Source organism: Triturus cristatus, chromosome 8 (genome assembly GCF_964204655.1).
Source record: "Triturus cristatus chromosome 8, aTriCri1.1, whole genome shotgun sequence".
Taxonomy (NCBI): domain Eukaryota; kingdom Metazoa; phylum Chordata; class Amphibia; order Caudata; family Salamandridae; genus Triturus; species Triturus cristatus.
The window spans coordinates 68,939,259-68,959,325 of NC_140591.1; the positions used below are offsets into that span (position 1 = coordinate 68,939,259).

At 46.1% G+C, this 20,067-nt stretch overlaps 1 protein-coding gene across 2 annotated transcripts in view; it reads right to left on the reverse strand.

Moving 5' to 3' along the window:
- LOC146801345 (T-lymphocyte activation antigen CD86-like) overlaps positions 1-20,067 on the reverse strand; it is a 275,628-nt gene that overhangs the window by 114,290 nt on the left and 141,271 nt on the right. For both annotated transcript variants that reach the window (XM_085621004.1, XM_085621003.1), the window contains exon 3: positions 10,394-10,687. In XM_085621004.1, the coding sequence (XP_085477130.1) occupies positions 10,394-10,687 (294 nt within the window). The remainder of the gene's footprint in view (positions 1-10,393; positions 10,688-20,067) is intronic.

Here is a 20,067-nt window from a genome sequence, read left to right on the forward strand (position 1 = left end):
GGTGCTCATTACAGCGCGCCATGGGTATACACAAGCACTGCCCAAGGTGGCTATTGACAAACGCTGTATAGGTTTCACGCTGCCAAACCGATCCATTTATGTGAGTGTTTTAGTACAACACGCACACAGCGCACTTTCAGTTCTGTGCCGGTGCTCATTACAGCGCGCCATGGGTATACACAGGCACTGCCCAAGGTGGCTATTAACAAACGCTGTATAGGTTTCACGCTGCCACACACATCCATTCATGTGAGTGTTTTAGTACAACGCGCACACAGCGCGCATTCAGATCTGTGCCGGTGCTCATTACAGCGCGCCATGGGTATACACAAGCACTGCCCAAGGTGGCTATTGACAAACGCTGTATAGGTTTCACGCTGCCAAACCGATCCATTTATGTGAGTGTTTTAGTACAACACGCACACAGCGCACTTTCAGTTCTGTGCCGGTGCTCATTACAGCGCGCCATGGGTATACACAGGCACTGCCCAAGGTGGCTATTAACAAACGCTGTATAGGTTTCACGCTGCCAAACACATCCATTCATGTGAGTGTTTTAGTACAACGCGCACACAGCGCGCTTTCAGATCTGTGCCGGTGCTCATTACAGCGCGCCAGGGGTATACACAAGCACTGCCCAAGGTGGCTATTGACAAACGCTGTATAGGTTTCACGCTGCCAAACCGATCCATTCATGTGAGTGTTTTAGTACAACGCGCACACAGCGCACTTTCAGTTCAGTGCCGGTGCTCATTACAGCGCACCATGGGTATACACAGGCACTGCCCAAGGTGGCTATTAACAAACGCTGTATAGGTTTCACGCTGCCAAACACATCCATTCATGTGAGTGTTTTAGTACAACGCGCACACAGCGCGCTTTCAGATCTGTGCCAGTGCTCATTACAGCGCGCCATGGGTATACACAAGCACTGCCCAAGGTGGCTATTGACAAACGCTGTATAGGTTTCACGCTGCCAAACCGATCCATTCATGTGAGTGTTTTAGTACAACGCGCACACAGCGCACTTTCAGTTCTGTGCCGGTGCTCATTACAGCGCGCCATGGGTATACACAGGCACTGCCCAAGGTGGCTATTAACAAACGCTGTATAGGTTTCACGCTGCCAAACACCCATTCATGTAAGTGTTTTAGTACAACGCGCACACAGCGCGCTTTCAGATCTGTGCCGGTGCTCATTACAGCGCGCCATGGGTATACACAGGCACTGCCCAAGGTGGCTATTGACAAACGCTGTATAGGTTTCACGCTGCCAAACCGATCCATTCATGTGAGTGTTTTAGTACAACGCGCACACAGCGCACTTTCAGTTCTGTGCCGGTGCTCATTACAGCGCACCATGGGTATACACAGGCACTGCCCAAGGTGGCTATTAACAAATGCTGTATAGGTTTCACGCTGCCAAACACATCCATTCATGGGAGTGTTTTAGTACAACGCGCACACAGCACACTTTCAGTTCTGTGCCGGTGCAAATTACAGCGCGCCATGGGTATACACAGACGTTGCCCAAGGTGGCTATTGACAAACACTGAATGGGTTTCAAGCCGCTACCCAAAAAACAATACATTGATATACAGAGCACGTGCACAGTTTTGCGTGTAGCCACAGTTCTAACACAGAAATGTACACATTCTATTGCTTACAGACTTACAGCCCATTGCACTCTAGCCTGTGGGCCCCGTGAACTGTGGAGAATACAAAGTCGGACTCGCATGTTCAGAACAAACTCCCCCATCCTCCCCCACCCTCCCCAAAAATGGAAAGGCACAAGTTTAAAACTTTAAAGGGCTCCGTTTATTATCGGAATGGCACCAACATCGTATTTCTGGCTATGGCTCCTCACACTGTCTCATTAAGCAAGCCCCCCCCTCAGCCGCTGCCAAACCGATACATTCATGTGAGTGTTTGAGTACAACGCATACACACCGCACTTTCAGTTCTGTGCCGGTGTTGATTACAGCGCGCCATGGGTATACACAGGCACTGCCCAAGGTGGCTATTGACAAACGCTGTATAGGTTTCACGCTGCCAAACCGATCCATTCATGTGAGTGTTTTAGTACAACGCGCACACAGCGCACTTTCAGTTCTGTGCCGGTGCTCATTACAGCGCGCCATGGGTATACACAGGCACTGCCCAAGGTGGCTATTAACAAACGCTGTATAGGTTTCACGCTGCCACACACATCCATTCATGTGAGTGTTTTAGTACAACGCGCACACAGCGCGCTTTCAGCTCTGTGCCGGTGCTCATTACAGCGCGCCATGGGTATACACAAGCACTGCCCAAGGTGGCTATTGACAAACGCTGTATAGGTTTCACGCTGCCAAACGGATCCATTCATGTGAGTGTTTTAGTACAACGCGCACACAGCGCACTTTCAGTTCTGTGCCGGTGCTCATTACAGCACGCCATGGGTATACACAGGCACTGCCCAAGGTGGCTATTAACAAACGCTGTATAGGTTTCCAGCTGCCAAACCGATCCATTCATGTGAGTGTTTTAGTACAACGCGCACACAGCGCGCTTTCAGATCTGTGCCGGTGCTCAGTACAGCGCGCCATGGGTATACACAAGCACTGCCCAAGGTGGCTATTGACAAACTCTGTTTAGGTTTCACGCTGCAAAACCGATCCATTCATGTGAGTGTTTTACTACAACGCGCACACAGCGCACTTTCAGTTCTGTGCCGGTGCGAATTACAGCGCGCCATGGGTATACACAGACGTTGCCCAAGGTGGCTATTGACAAACACTGAATGGGTTTCAAGCCGCTACCCAAAAAACAATACATTGATATACAGAGCACGCGCACAGTTTTGCGTGTAGCCACAGTTCTAACACAGAAATGTACACATTCTATTGCTTACAGACTTACAGCCCATTGCACTCTAGCCTGTGGGCCCCGTGAACAGTGGAGAATACAAAGTCGGACTCGCATGTTCAGAACAAAGTCCCCCATCCTCCCCCACCCTCCCAAAAAATGGAAAGGCACAAGTTTAAAACTTTAAAGGGCTCCGTTTATTATCGGAATTGCACCAACATCGTATTTCTGGCTATGGCTCCTCACACTGTCTCATTAAGCAAGCCCCCCCCTCAGCCGCTGCCAAACCGATACATTCATGTGAGTGTTTGAGTACAACGCGTACACAGCGCACTTTCAGTTCTGTGCCGGTGCTCATTACAGCGCACCATGGGTATACACAGGCACTGGCCAAGGTGGCTATTAACAAACGCTGTATAGGTTTCACGCTGCCAAACACATCCATTCATGTGAGTGTTTTAGTACAACGCGCACACAGCGCGCATTCAGATCTGTGCCGGTGCTCATTACAGCGCGCCATGGGTATACACAAGCACTGCCCAAGGTGGCTATTGACAAACGCTGTATAGGTTTCACGCTGCCAAACCGATCCATTTATGTGAGTGTTTTAGTACAACACGCACACAGCGCACTTTCAGTTCTGTGCCGGTGCTCATTACAGCGCGCCATGGGTATACACAGGCACTGCCCAAGGTGGCTATTAACAAACGCTGTATAGGTTTCACGCTGCCAAACACATCCATTCATGGGAGTGTTTTAGTACAACGCGCACACAGCGCGCTTTCAAATCTGTGCCGGTGCTCATTACAGCGCGCCATGGGTATACACAAGCACTGCCCAAGGTGGCTATTGACAAACGCTGTATAGGTTTCACGCTGCAAAACCGATCCATTCATGTGAGTGTTTCAGTACAACGCGCACACAGCGCACTTTCAGTTCTGTGCCGGTGCTCATTACAGCGCGCCATGGGTATACACAGGCACTGCCCAAGGTGGCTATTGACAAACGCTGTATAGGTTTCACGCTGCCAAACCGATCCATTCATGTGAGTGTTTTAGTACAACGACAACCACACACACTCAACCACACACACACTCAACCACACACACTAACAGAACAAAAAACCACACACAGACACACACACAACCAAACGCACACTCAACCACACACACACAACCGAACACAAAACCACACACACAACCACACATACAACCACACACATACAACCACACACCTACAAACACACACCTACAACCACACACCTACAAACACACACAAACACACACACACACTCAACCACACACACACTCAACCACACGCACACACACTCAACCACACACACACACACACTCAACCACACACACACACACCCTCAACCACACACACACACAACAACACACACACAACTACACACACACAACCACACACACACACAACCACAAACAATTTTTGGGCTGACAGCATAAATACGCTGTCAACAAACCCGATGAACACTCTGGAAAATTTAGAAAGTCACCCCCAACTTTCAAACCATCTTGCTGTTGCAAAGTGTGTGCTGTACACATGGCAACACCGTGCCACAGCGCACTGTTGCAAGGAATGCTTTGATCCTCGGAGGCTAACAGACCTCACTCTCTGCATTAGTTAACCCCGTCTTGGCACTGCATGAAAACAGGGTACACACTGTCCACCATGAAGTGAGACATTGTCCTCGGGGCTGGAGATCCTATTTAGCAATCTGCTTTAAACATTGTGATTCATTTAGGCCATTAAACATAAAGGAGCACTGGGAACGCTGATAACATGGATTCCATTTTGAGTATTGACTACAACTTTTAACAAGCATTGGCATAGCCAATAGGTCTCGCCTTTGGGACCTTATAAATGTTTAGTTATCCAGCACAATATCCTTCGTTCAACAACATCAACTGTTGCATGGCTAAACACTTATAAGGCCCAAAAGGCGAGACCTATTGGCTATGCCAATGCTTGTTGAATATTGGTATAATAATAGAATCGCCCCATGTCTTCGGGATTATATCTGTGGCAGCTGTATTAAACACTCTAGTTAGGATGGGTCCCCATAAAGTAGGGGCAGATTTGAACATGTCCTCTGGGACCGACCCCCGGCACTTGCATGAATTGCTTGTATGACTTCCTCATTAGTGATGTTCAGGGGGAGGTTTCTTCCCCCAAACCTGTCTTTATAAAGTGGCCTTTTTTGCTAACATGAGATAGTGCAGTGTGTGATCATTGAACGATGCCACAGCAGAAGTAGTTTTTTGTGTGCGTTGTCCATCAGTGGCAGTCACACATTAACTGACTACTCTTCCTTCTCCTAATTGTACGCACTTCCTGAGTGCAGAAGTAGTCTACCTCTCTGTCTGGAAGTGATGCCCGAGTAAGGCAGAGTTTGAGAAATTACACCCTGTTATGTTTCTTTTGAGATGAGCCTGCCTCGTATTAATTTTTTTCTTACATTGGCTCGCCAATGTCCAGGTTAACTGCAAATCGGTAGTCTGTCACAATGTGCAACCAGACTAAAATTGGTAATTTTAGGTCTCGCCTAGGCAGCGCTTGCGCTGTCTCGTTGAGACATGCAGTATATACGATAGCGTGGAAGCTTCGTTTAAGCTCTGCCCACTCTCCGCCCATCTTTTGTAATGGCTTAGGTCCTAAATGCAGCATTCCCATTGGTTTGAGGCTTGCTAGTCCCTCCTCCTGATGGCCATGTTGTCATTCGTGTCCTTCCATGGCTATTGGCCCCTTTACTGTAAACACTATTTTGTTCCCGTGCCTCCCCCTGTCCCCTCCCGCAGTCCATAACTTCTAGGGACACCACCATCCCCCTCGCACTCCCGTTTCTGCCTTTTTGGCTGCCCGTACTCCCTTTTACAATGCAATAAGACTCGCATAAATGCGAGTTCTATTGAATTACAAATGCTTGTTTTTAAAGTAGTGCTCAACGATGCCTTACATCGTAAGCAAGCGTTGTGGGCCGGCATAGGTGGGCACACTGTCACAAGAAGGCAGGACGTCAGCACATCCCCCATTGATAGCATGGAAGCGGGAGGCTACCCCGCATTTTTTTTTTCTTTGTGGAAGACGCAGCCACCCTAGCGACCCGAGTCATAAGTTGGGCTGACTCCCTGGACATAGGCGGGGCCTTGGAGGAAGACAACGGCCCAAGAGGAAGCCAGGCACCGTGCCTGGTTGGGGGCATGGCCTAAAGCCCCGAAACAGAGAGTCCCGCGTGTGGCTGGGAGAACGCTGTCCGTGCAGCTGACGAGACGGTGGAATCCCAATTGCAGTAAGAGCCTAAAGCTTATATTTTTATTTGATGTCGTATAACATTTCCAAAGATTTAAGTAAGGTGGGCGGCCGGCTTCGAGATGTATGGTTTGCGTGCTACACCGCAAATTTAGTAATGGCGCAGCTACCAGAGCTGCTGCAGGCAGTTGGCACCGGGCAGCCGCCGCGCCACCACAGCGGTATTACTATTTTTACCCCCACCTAGTACCGAATGCAGCCCATTCAGAGAATTGACCTGGGGATTTCAGCGCCAAGCGGCTGCCAGGACAGTATCACTGGGCGGCCTGTACTAAACTTTCAGGACAGCGTGTGTGTGGAGACCGCGGGCCGGGTGGCAAATGGTCCTGGAATCGCGGCCTCGCCTGAACTCAGCCTCCCTGCAGTGCCCCAGCCAGCCCTTGCAGGCCAGAGTGAGTTGCTGCCTAGAAGCGCCTCCCGTCTGCAGTCTCCGGACACACAGACACTAACACTCATCTATGGCCGGGCCGCGGCCCAGGTAGGTATCATGAAATTTCTGGTCTTGATGCTCCATTCCCCTCTATTATTACCCTGTAATATGCCCCGTTATTGTGTTCAGTACCTGGTTATTGCCCTCGCTGGTGCCATATTATTGTCGTGTCTGGTTATCCTCGCTGACGCCTGTCCGCTTTGATGTCTTGTTATTGCCCCCTCTCATCACGCTCTCTCTGATTTCTTTTTTTTTTTTTTTTGAAGACCTTTATTTTCCACAGCTGTGTCATCATACAATATACATTCACCATCCATGGTGGCTAATCAAGTAGACATTAAGCAAACGCTTCCAGATAATATGACACAGCCATTTAGCCGGTAACCCGGGGGTCCGGCGGCGTTGTACATGGTGGTATTGTTACAAACATTAGGTAATTACCTCGATAAATGACAGGTCTATGTTTTTCCTTATTTTTAGTGTCGGTAACAAAGATAACGCAGTGTTCCAGCCCGCATTGTGGCCATTGCGGTCGTCACCCAGGCCCTTATTGAGAGTTGCACAAGTCTTCGTGGGTAATCATGAACGTGGGGGTCCCCGGGCGGCACAGTGGCAGCGTCGTGTTCGCAATGCTGGCCGGAGCGTGGCAGCTGTGTTTCGGTATAGCTCACTGAGGCATGAAAGCTAACGCTTAAGTTCAGCAAGTCCAGTCTACAGCTTCATAATTAGGGCCTGTGTGCGGGCTGCGTGGCGCGCATCCGTCCCCCCATCGCGACGCCCCTGAAGCCGCTGGTTGTCGGGGTGATGTCCAGTATTCAACTCAATGTGCCCTTGTCAAAATCTCATTGAAAGCTCTGGATGTACCCATCCCTGGTAGGGCGCGTATGTCAGCGCATCTCTGCTGCCAGAGAGCGGTGTATGTTTAATAGGGTATCGCTTCGGGGAGTCCAGACAACGCGTCCATCACCTGTTATCCGAGATAAGATAGGAGTCCGGTCAGGGAACGTGACCTGTAAACAAACTGTTCCCTACGCTTGTGTGGCGATAGGGGGAGTAGGGGTTAGGGTTGTAAATTCAGGTGGGGTCAAGGGGGAGGGGGGGGAGATCATCATGCGCTGTAGCGGGGGGGTCAGCAGCTGTCCAGTGGGGCACAGCGGGGCTGTGCACTGTGCACGGGAAGCAGCGGACGGGAGGGGGGGGAGGAACCCCCAGGCAGGTTGTGAGCCCAAAGCGTCGATACCCTCACTTATTTTCTTGGTGCGCAGGGTGCTCTGCTGCGTCAGGGGGGAGAAGGGCAACGTGGCAGCTATGTGCGTCAGTGCAACCCCTGATGTGTGGAACTTAGCAGGGCTGGTGTCAGTTCTGATATTCATATGTTTCCTTCGTCTTCATTGCTTGATTTTGTGTCACTTATATTCGTTGAAATGTCACTCATAATAACACTGAAATTATGAAAATGTCACACATGGCAATCTGAAGGCAGCTACGCTTCCGAGATTGCTGTTTTTTTTCTCCCCACCAGCAGGTCGCAGTGCGGCGCCAAGCAGGAGGTGGGTAAACCAGCGGTGGCGCACTGAACAAACTCAGCAAAACTATATGGATTGACGTTTGGGAACTCCAGGGAGGAATGCACAAAAGTACATTTGTGTAATGCAAAAATTTCATTTTTATGCGGTAGGGAAACGGCAGCTTCATCGCACTTTATTGCTGTCTGCAGTTGCCGTGTGTCTGCTTCCTGGGAATAAACATCTATCAAACCATCTTATCCCATCAGGAGAGTCGCGTGCAGAATAGCCTCAGTGGGTCTTTCTGATTTGCTGCCGTATTTCAATCGATTCTAAGATATGACCACAACCTCCGCTGAGCCAGGCTGATTGCAGCGCATTTATAAATAGTTTTTTTATAGTCATCGCTCTGCACAGCACGCACTGTGCTTAACAAAAATAGTTTTTTTTTTGCACAGCTGTTCTCGGTTATTCTTAATTTCGTTCCGCCTGGAGTTTGAGTGGGGAGATGCGTCAAATCAGGTATTCAAAAGTGCCACTGTCTTTTCACTAATATATCAAAGTAGTGGTTTCACGAATCTAGTTCAAAATAAATGTTCAAAACATAGACAACGGCGTGCTTTGGTGTTTGGAAAACTGGTAGCAGTCTCAAGTGTTTTGGAAATTTTTATTTCCGATTTTGATCAGTGTTTATTTGAGCCACGTCAAAAGTAAACAATTTCTGGACACAATGCCTGCTGCTGCGTGCTGTCAGTCTGGACCGCCTGTGCCCACTGCAGCCAACCCGGTTCGCCCATCTCTGCAACAGGGAAGCAGCCAGGGAGGGAGAAATTGTTTGGCACGAAGTGACCGCTCTAAGCACCACTGCCAACCAGTAGGAGAGGTGGAAGAAACACCGTTGGTAATTCTAAACGGAAGTGGTATGATATTGCACGTTACACAAACTTGCATTTCGTTGTATTGCCCTAGTGTGTCCTTGTCAGATGTGGGTGAATTCAAACCTTGATCTCAAGCATTCAACTACACACCGGATTCTGCTTTCTGATTGGTTGAGTGGGATCTGTTGTGATTAATATGTTAATGTCGTGTTTAAGTTTAAACCAGTTATGGCATCCATTGGCATTTTTAATTATAGAATTTATACTCGTTGTTTTCTTTGTCTGCATAGCTAAAAACTTATTAGGTCCCAAAAGCGAGACCGATTGCATTGCAAATGCTTGTTTAAGTTAGTGTCCCTTTTAGCCAACTTAAGCAGAACTGCAAGTGTGAGGCGACAGTTATTTTTATTTTGGGAGAGGTAGGGGGCACCTGAAGCATATATTTTTTTGGATGTAGCTCAAAGACTTTCATTTTGTGAGTAAAGCACGCGCATTTTATGTTTTTGGGGGGAACTGAATATTTTACTTTATTCGTAAGAGACTCATACACTGATTTTTATATTTTTATAGGGAGTACTAGCCTGCTTACCTTCCCTGCAGATGCATACGAAGGCACTGCAGGTAATCCAGCAGTGCACGGGACACAGCAGTTATTTTTCAATGTGAGCAGAGACAACATGGCTAGGTGGGGTAAGACGCTGCCACAGCTTACTCTGAGCTATAGCTCTAGGACAGATATACCCAGGGCCACGGGAATTAGGCAATTCTGTGGGCACAGCTTTTTTCACATAATTATGCAATTTGTCTCATTTGCCACATAATCCATCACCTGCTGCATACACTGCAGCTTTTGGCAAAAAAAACTTGTTTCTAGCAAAAATGGATCAAAAGTTCTTAAAAACATGGCGACGTGGGTTTGCACGCAATAGAAAAGGTCCTTTACAAAGGTCAACCGTTCTTCCTTTTGTTTCTTTTTCCATATTAGGTTATTAAACTAAAACAAAAGAGGTGAAGTATTCGCCAATGCAATATTACCATGTGTAAAAATTACAAACTAATGAAGTAATAGTATAAAAAAGTGCCTAATTATGCAGCAAAATTAGCTTTTTATTGCTGCATAATTTAGGGCCTGATTTAGATCTCGTCGGACGGGTTACTCCATCGTGGCGGATATCCCATCCACTGAAATATAAATTCCATTACAGCCCGTGGGATTTATATTTCGGTGGACAGGATATCCGTCACCGTTGTGACGGAGTATCCCCGTCTGCTGAGATCTAGATCAGGCCCTTAGTGAGCTCTGCCACATATCTTGGTACTCCCCTGCTGCATAATTCCAGTGCCCCTGGATACACTCTTTAATGTGGTTGAATTTTAGAGAAGCAAAAAGCTTTGAATCATTACCAGGTGTGAAGAGACTGGAGTTCACTGCAGGGAGACGCTGACTTTGCACCGAGCACACCACCAGGCGCGTAGACACCTCCACCACCAGCCGGCTGGTGACGCTGTAAAGATGGCTGACGTTGTCCCGCTGGGAGCTGTTGTTCTGCTGGGACTCTGGGATGACATGCTCCCCGGTCAGGTTGTACCACACCAGGGATGCCAGTGGGTAGCCCCCTTGGGAGCTGCAAGTCAGGTTCACACAGCAGGTGCCGTCAGTGGTCTCTTCTTGAGATATAACAGGCTGGCTGTAGGCAGCTGCAATGAAAAGATAGTACCAGATGGAATGACAGCTTGCAGGACGGTTTTAAAATATGGCTCTGTTTCAGTTTTTATATTTAAACTGAATTTATTTTGTGTACATTCTTACAATATACCCATTAGATTCATATTCACATTTCTTATTGACAGATCTTGTAGGAAGAACTTGCATATATATTGCACACATAAAATGGTTCCTAGAGATGTAAACCACCCAAATTAAAGTTATATGATGAAACAAGAGATGCCCAAAATCTATGAGAGTACAGATGACTTATGCCTTACACACCAGTCATGCAAAGTGGACAATTACAATCAGTATATTCTTCATCGCTTCGCAAGCCTTCCACTACTCTTATCGATCAGCTGCCCAGATTAATATTTACATGAAAACAAGTCACTTCTCTGTCAGCCAGGTGATCAATAAAAGAGGAGGGCGTCTGGCAGAAGCAGCATTGTGGACTATTGAAGAGTTTCTTCCGTTGACTCCTTTTTTTGATCTCCTTACTGGCACCTTAATGGTCTCTCCTAGTCAGCAATGTGATCAATACTTTTAACAGATAATGAGCTTGTGCCTTCTCTCTGTCCCTTGCCAATGACTGTAAGGATTTCTTCTTATGTTATTCAATTCCCTGCCCCTAATTAGATAGTTTTCCACCCTGTTCTGTTCGTGTATTTCTCCCACCCATGGTCACTTAGTTTTAACCCTGATTTGTAGGTCTGGCTTGACAGTGCAGCTGTAGCCCCACCATATGTGATCAACAAAAAAGGGCTTTCAGAGAACTACTGAGAGAGAGGGCTTAGACTCCACCAACATGCACTGTCAATGATGTCATTTGAGATGTCATCAGTGATGTCATCAGTGATGTCACTGACCATGTCATAAGTGATGTAATATGTGACTTCAACAGCAGTGCATTGCGGGCGCGCGAGTCATAGTTAGCTCAACTAACTATAACTGGCGAATTTCTCTGGTTTTATATGAGTCAAATGTTATATAACGTCCCTGAAACCTATGGTATTTTCAGTGAATTTCAAAGGGTTTTTAAATGTTAATTTCATATTTTAATGTTTATAAAACCTATACTTTTTCTATTATATATTCAAATATTTTGGAACTCTATTATACTTCTTGCTTTTAACTTTAAAAATCATGTAATGTTTTATATCTTCCCCAAAAAATATGTAAATATATTTTTTTGGGGGGGAGAAAACTGCACTCCCATACAGGTAGCATACCAAGCTCCATCACCACACGTATCCTATCCACCATATTGCTAAACTCGTAAATGATGCGCATTTCGTATCCGACGAGTTTGTGGCACCGCGTCCCGCGTAACTTCATATACGCATGAAGTCACCCCAGGTACTAGTACCAAGCCACGCGTTATGTCATGTACGTATGGGGTCGCGCCTGCTGCGCGTTGCGTATTCGACGAGTACACGCTGCCAGGCCCTGTGTTACGTCACAGACGTATAATATCGCGCCGGGTACGCCATCCCCTTTTTTTTTTTTTTTGGTCTCAAAAGTATATCTAAATAACTTTAAACAGTATATGAAAGCACGCGAAAATCTAAATTATTTTAAACATTTATATATTTCTAACTGTAATAAACTTATATCAGGATAAATATATTTTGTCAAAATCGCGTTGAGTGCGGCCTCCATGCGCGCTCGGTGTGCGATTGCCATGTGACCAAAAAACAAAGCATTTGATTGGTTTAAAACATTTCCCATTGTAACAGTTGTACGACCCCACCCATTTTACTCATTCTCTCTACAGCTTTTGATGAGAGACACCTCTTCTGCTTAGAAAGCTTTTTTGAAAAGTGTTTTCCTGTATACACATATCTTATACTACACACAACATGCAACGATCATGTGATCGTGTGATTGCCATGCATCTCAAACGTTCCATCAAAAAACAAATATGTGTTACACGATGCACCTGGTGTGTTTGTCTGCACATTATTGTGCTGCCTTTCAGCCTGGGTATTGCTGGCTCTAAGGAGCATCATCAGCCACGGGCAGACTGCACATCCTAGATCACATGCCATCTCATTAACGATAGTTTCCGCCCTCCCGACACATGCTAAAGTAATCGAAATTGCACCCTCTGCGAGGTCAAAACTACAAAAGAAACACACCTAAGTACACTTCCTGGCCAGGCAGAAACTGAACAACGCCCAAGTCCCCGGAATACTTATTCACACCCCTACGCTGGCCTGGCGTACGCAAGCCCAGCCCTCTTTGCGTACGTGTAAATAGGATAACCACGACGCCACACGTCCCTCTTCTTCCACACTACCTCAAATGATTTGCCGCATCCACCTCGCATATCACAATGCGGAATAAAAAAAAGAAATGGATCCATGAGGTGTACTCCATCCTGGCAATCAACATGGGCTCTAAATTGTGAGCCCTACTGCCCGTCGTCTACGAAAGGGATCCATGAGGTGTACACTCTCCTGCAATCAACACTCCATCTGAATTGTGAGCACTGCTGCCCGTAGTGTTTGCTCACACAACAATGACAGCAGGTAATCAGAGCGGCCTGGGTGCACAGATCCGAACAAACGATATTGCCATGTGTTATGATGGGATCTTTGACCTCATTCAGTCACATCTATGTCTCATTTTAAAGACCTGCTATACCATAAGGTACGCCTGAACCAACGGGCAGTGCTGCCCTACAGACACCTCTTCGGCACGGTGCTGTGGGAGGGATGGGATGCATCAGCCAGACTGCACACGTGCGAATAAGCGATATTGCCATGTGTTATCATGTGATCTTTGACCTCATTCAGTCACATCTCTGTCTCATTTTAAAGACCTGCTATACCATAAGGTACGCCTGAACCAACGGGCAGTGCTGCCCTACAGACACCTGTTGAGGGCGGTTCTGCAGGAGGGGTGGGGTGCATCACCCTGAGTGTGCACGTGCGAAAAAGCGATGTTGCTGTGCGTAATGATGTGATCTCTGACCTCATTCAGTCACATCGGTCTAATTTAAGGACCTGCTGGACCGTACTGTAGGCCTGAGCCAGCGGGCAGCGCTGCCCTACAGACACGTGGCGTTGGCTTTTAGGACACTGTAGTCAGCTCCTTACTAAGTGTACATGCACACAGGCTCCCGCCACTGCATTACACGCGCACATTATACTTCTAGCATGCGCTCTGTTCCTTTGTATGTGAACGTTGGCATAACATATTATTATTTAACCTTGTTTATTCTCTTGCACTCCAACTCCTCTTTGAACCACAATTATCACTAACAGTTGGTAGATCGTACTTCAAAAACGAAGGATGCACTCAACTCCTATTTTCTATCAAGCTTGAAATAAACCTTCATTTACCTCCAGACGTTTCCACCATTAAATTATTTCTCCCTTTTCAGACATTCCATTGATTGCCACAAGAAGGGCGGAGCAGGAGCTAACCCCGCAATGGTGCCCTGGCATTCTGACACCTTCCATCGTGATATCAAGACACCGTCCCCGACCGGATACCAAGTCTATCGGACAAACATACCCCGGACTAGGAGCTTGCACCAACACGTCGTGGGACACACCAGTGGTGGCAGGTGAGCAGTGAAGCCTCGGTGTGCAAGACCTACAATTGAGCACAGTGCGGGGGAAGGGGTTGGGGTGCAGCACCCTGGGTGTACAGGTGCATGCAAGTGATTTTCCCGTAGCTAATAATGTAGGACTATATTATCAATCAAAGGCGATAACATTATCACCACTTTAGCAACAGGAAACTGCCGCTAAAGCTTTGGGGTTGATAATATTCTCTTGTAAATTCCCATAGAAGCCCAGGTTCCCACCAGAACCTGGGCTTCTAAGGGAATTCACAAGGGCATATTATCAACCCCTTATCGCCGTTTTAGCGGCAGTTTCCTGCCGCTTAAGTGGCGATAATGTTATCGCCCTTCCTTCATAATATGGCCCATAATCTCTGGCCTCATGTATTTAAATTTAAGGACTTGCTGAACCACACTCTTTCTCGCAGACCCCAGCGTCCGAGAGAAACGGGTGACGGAGGGTAAACACTAAGGGCTGGGTGCAGTAGGCCGACGCTCTGTCTCCTCCTCCCTCTCTTCTTTTGACTCTCCCGCCCCTTCTCCCTACCACCCACTCCCACTCCCTTCCATTCTCACTATGGGCCTTTCATTCGGACTACCTTTCTTTAAATGTAAATGTAAATGTAAATTGATACTTGTATAGCGCACTACTCACCCGCAAGGGTCTCAAGGCGCTTGTACGAATACCGCTGTGGAACCCATCCTGGCTTTCCCTGTGAGGCGTCCACTCCTGGGCACCCCCAAGGTGGAGGCCAGGCATCCTTAGCGTTGTGGGGGCCGTTGTGGAATTAAGCAAGCTATTGCCCAGAGTTGCAGAGTGGGACTCCATGATTGGAATGGCACCGAGGCGAGAATTATCAGGTCCGTGGAATTTTGAGCCCAAGACCCGCCGAGGCAGGGAATTGAACCCTGGTCCCGGGCTAGACCTCTGCATCAGGGTCTGCCGCTCTAATCATTGAGCCACACTTCTCTTTACCTCTTCCACATAACACACATACTTATATTTCAGTTTTATCTTGCAGGTTTCCTATGCTGCTTCCACTGGAGTCCAACCCACGTTTTTTTTTTATTTTACTGTTCTATTAAAGTTACATTTCTATTAATTTCTGTTTTAATAAAGGTTACTTATTTTTTCAAATAAATAACTGAGTGTATAAGTCATCTTTTTCTGACGACACTTGTCTATTGTTTATTGTGAAAATCATCTGTTTATAGGAAAGTTTAAGGACAACAGTATTTAATATTAGAGTGCACCTACCAAACATAATCTAACTGACTATTAGACAAATGAAGCCTGGGTAATTGTACAACTGCAAGAGTTCTATGAGTGTATCACTTTATAACACCATAAGTACTGCCCGTGTGATTACAAAACAAATAAGGCACTGCCTAGGACCACAGAGGCTTCAGGGACTGCCGAGGCCCACCCTGCATATTTAAATAAAGACCCGGAGTGTGGCGATCCCCGGACTTCAGTTGGCCGCGAACCCCCCGAACAATTAGTAAACAATACCCGGGAAGGTGGCGCTCCCGTAGGCTGCAAAACGTCTCTGTGCCCGTCCGCGCCTAATTTACATGTGACATTAAGATCCCCAGTCCTACAGAGATCCCGCAATATAATAATTGGATTGGCCACGGAACATTACCCACCCACCAGGGGCCTCATTTAAAAGAACGGGTGAGACTCCGCTTTTTTTTGTTCTTTTCTCTCCATTTTTACCATCCGCATCCCCTCTATTACAGAGATACGAGGTTTTCCTCCTCTCGCTTCAAGTAGTCGAACAAGTATTTGCTATCACAGGGTGGAAGCCATGCACCACCCTCTAATGGCAAACACAAATGTCCAGCGAATGCACACCTCGGGAAATTGTATGAGCTGCGCCTGAGAGGCCGCCCTTCCTACTACCATGATGCATTTGTTAGTATAAACGCATACTAACACTACTTACACACGTGTAGTACAGCGACCAGAATGTAGTGAAGAAGCAGAGGAAGCGCAAAATCTAAAAATATAAATCCTACCAGAAGTCGGATGACATAGTTCAATGAGCCGACGACCCTGGCATGAGTAGAAACAGCTACACGAACAAAACGGGTCTTCAGCACAACGCAAGCAATTTTGAAATATTGCTGAGTGGTGCCTTCTTTTTACCTTCTCCCACTCGTCGCCAAATTTATGTAGTGAAGAGGCAGACAGCAGTGAATCCAATAAGTAGATTTATTACAAGATAACAAGACACCTGAAACAACCACCAACAGGAGCAGACAGCAAAGCAACCGTCTGATCCAGCACCGTGTACAAACTCCGCAAGTTTCCCCTCATGACAGCCCTACATTCTAACATTACATACTGAGGGCCATATTATCAAGGAACGGCGTTAAAATTATCGCCGCTTTAGCGGCTGGAAACTGCCGCTAAAACGGCGATAATAGGCTTAATAATATGCCGTAGAGAATTCCAATAGAAGCCCATGTTCTCGTGTTGACATGGGCTTCTATTGGAATTCTCTACGGCATATTATCAAGCCCATTGTCGCCGTTTTAGCAGCAGTTTCCTGCCACTAAAGCGGCGATAATTTTAACGCAGTTCCTTGAAAATATGCCCCTTAGATTCTATTAGAATTACATACTAACATTCTACTATGACTTACAATGGAATACTACACAGAGCACATGACTTTACAGCAATGAGCTCAGCAATTTCATCCACAAGTCTTGACTCCGGTAGGGGTAAGACTTTCGCTTCCCACTCCCTATATTGTATAAACGTAAACTAACACTTCTTCCACAAGTATGCTACAGCGCCCAGAGCACATCACTTTACAGCAATGAGCTCACAATTTAGGCTCACGGTTTAATCCCTGAGTCTTCACACCAGTAGGGATGAGTAGTTCGCTTCCCACTCCCTATATACTATAAACGCATACTAACACTACTTACACACTTATAATACAGCGGCTAGTATCTTATACCGCCCAGAGCCCATCACTTTACAGCAATCAGCTCGGTTTCATCCCCAAGTCTTCACACCGGTAGGCGTAACTACTTCGCTTCCCGCTTCCGGTATACTATCAACACATAGTAGCGGTCAGTAGTTCGCTTCCCACTCCCTGTATGGTATAAACGCCTACTAACACTACTTGCACACGTATGCTACAAACACCAGACCACATCACTTTACAGCAATGACCTCACAGTTTAGAATCTCGGTTTCATACCCGAGTGTAGCACCATATCATATTACCACCATGACACTCTGAGCAACACCGCACTTTCAGAGCGTTAACAGTGATAACTACCTACTGGCGACCGCCAGTAGGTAATCAAGAACAAATTACAATAGTTCCTTGATTCTTTTAGCTTTCAAAAATTCTCTCTATTACTGTCTTTCTACTTTTCCATATAAATAGTTTTTTAAATATTCAAGTACACATCGAAGTCAGAAATGCAACGTATTCTATCAACACACTTTCTAGAACATTCTACAACACGTGGAGGTTAAAAGTTCATCAATTTTTTTAAACCTAACGATATTTTATTGCAACATTTTCTCGAACATTTAACGGCACATGCAGGTTAAAAGTTCATGATTGAACAAATGCAAGTAGCAGGTGTGGTTGTGTTGAGCAAATTTTATCCTATAATATGTACTATAATATGTACGTGCAAACTGCTCTTTCTTAACCAATCACAAACATACTTTTCCACAAAACGAATGTGCACCCTACTTTTAAAAAACAATGCTTTCATCTCTCAATCAGGTACCATTTTGTATGCGAAAAGAAATTAGTTCCTCATCTTTAAACATATCTCTTATTCTACAAAGGAACTGCATGAGCTACAGACATCTTTCCATAGCTTCCAGCCATACCTTCAAAATGCTAGTGTGGATCGTAGGACATAGCTATGTTTTCTGGTGCAAGAGGTATGCAGAACAGAGACGTATTTACTTAGACCTAGGTTTACAAAATGTGGACATTAAATGGTGTGCACTGTGGTGGAAACGACCTAGGCACATTGACTGGGGTAGATTTGGAAATGCTTATGAAGGACACCTTTGGACAATTGATGTTACTTTTGCCTCAAACTGTCTTTGTATATTCCAATATATGCCAAAGACAGAAGTGGAAATGGTCCAAACAATTTTGTCCTCAGATTGAAAAATCTCAGAAAAAAGTCAACAAAGCTGTCTCTGCATACCTCAGAGACCACAAAATGGGGTCCATATACAACAACAACATACGTTTTGATATGGTGGATATATACAGAAGTGATGGAGTACACTTCACAGATCAGGGCAACCGTGTTTTCCTGAATAACTTGAAGCTGTGCATCCGCACTTATATGTAGCTCCAACTAATGAACACAAGGGCTCTTTTTAGAGCCACCCTATAACTTACAACTTAGGCCCCCTATTTTAGGGCCATATAACGCCAACTCCCGCACCCTCGCCAAAATGTATTCTCCACACAGCTGTGGCGCAGCAGCCAGACCATCTCACTTTGCAGCATAGACCTCTCGCTTTGATCCCCAGCTCTACTCACCCATAGTGGTGAGTAGTATGCGCTCTACAAATACCATATTGATTTACCTTCGCACTCCCTATACAACACCACCTAAGCACCATACACAAGCTACAATGACATAATTGATTGATTGATTGAATAAAAGTTCATCCAAGTACCTATAACTACATGCTGACACTACTTGCACGGATGTGGCACAGCGGCCAGAGCACATGACTCCACAGCATATGACACACAGTTTGAGCTCACGCTTTAATCCCCGACTCTGGCAGCAGCTCAGCTTAGCAACATGAGACTCTAGACAATACCTCACATATATTCCGTACCCCAGGACTTTCATACCAGTACGGGTCAGTAGTTCGTCCTAGTAGTTATAAACACATCCGGATACTACTTCCACAACTGTAGTGCAGCGGCCAAGGCACATGACTTCACAGCATAAGACACACAATTTGGGCTCACACTTTAATCCCTGAGTCCCGCACCAGCTCACCTTACCCACATCAGACTCTACCCAATACCTCACTTAATTTCTGTAGCCCACCACTTACACACCAGTAGGGGTAAATACTTCACTTCGCACCCCCTCTATAGCACACCCTAACACCCCACATAGGTTACAGTGCTCCTACCCTCCTATTTCCCACTTTTCCCCCCCTTTTTTCACCTTGCTGGATTCAACGGAATCACAAAATGGCGGCCAACACTTCCTAGTTGCAACCGCTTGCAGCCACTCAGCAACAAGCTTGTGCTCGTAACGCCTCAGCCAATGAGATGGCAGAATTCCCAAATATCGATATCTGTACATTTAAAAAACTGCTGAATAAATTTACACCAAATAAACAAAAGCGTACTTTCTAGACCAAGACCCTTCTCCCTGCCAAATTTAGGGTAATTCCGTTCACCCGTTCGACCTGTAGCCTTGTCTAAAGTTTCCCTATGGAAATTAATATGGAAAATACACATTTTGGGACCTCCCTTTTTTCTCGGCCCCCCTTGATGAATTACTCTCAAACTTTCAACATAGGAGCTGATCTCAACAAAGAATTAGTTTTGAAAATTTCGCGAAGATTCGTCAATTGGCGCCAAAGTTATTGCGAATAGAATGTTGCCATTTTCCTATGCTACCTAGGTCCTAACTATAACTACCTACTGGCGACCACCAGTAGATAATATATATATATATATATATATATATATATATATATATATATATATATCACAGAAAAAAACATAGGTTTTAGGGGGGTTATAGTTAGCTGGCCAT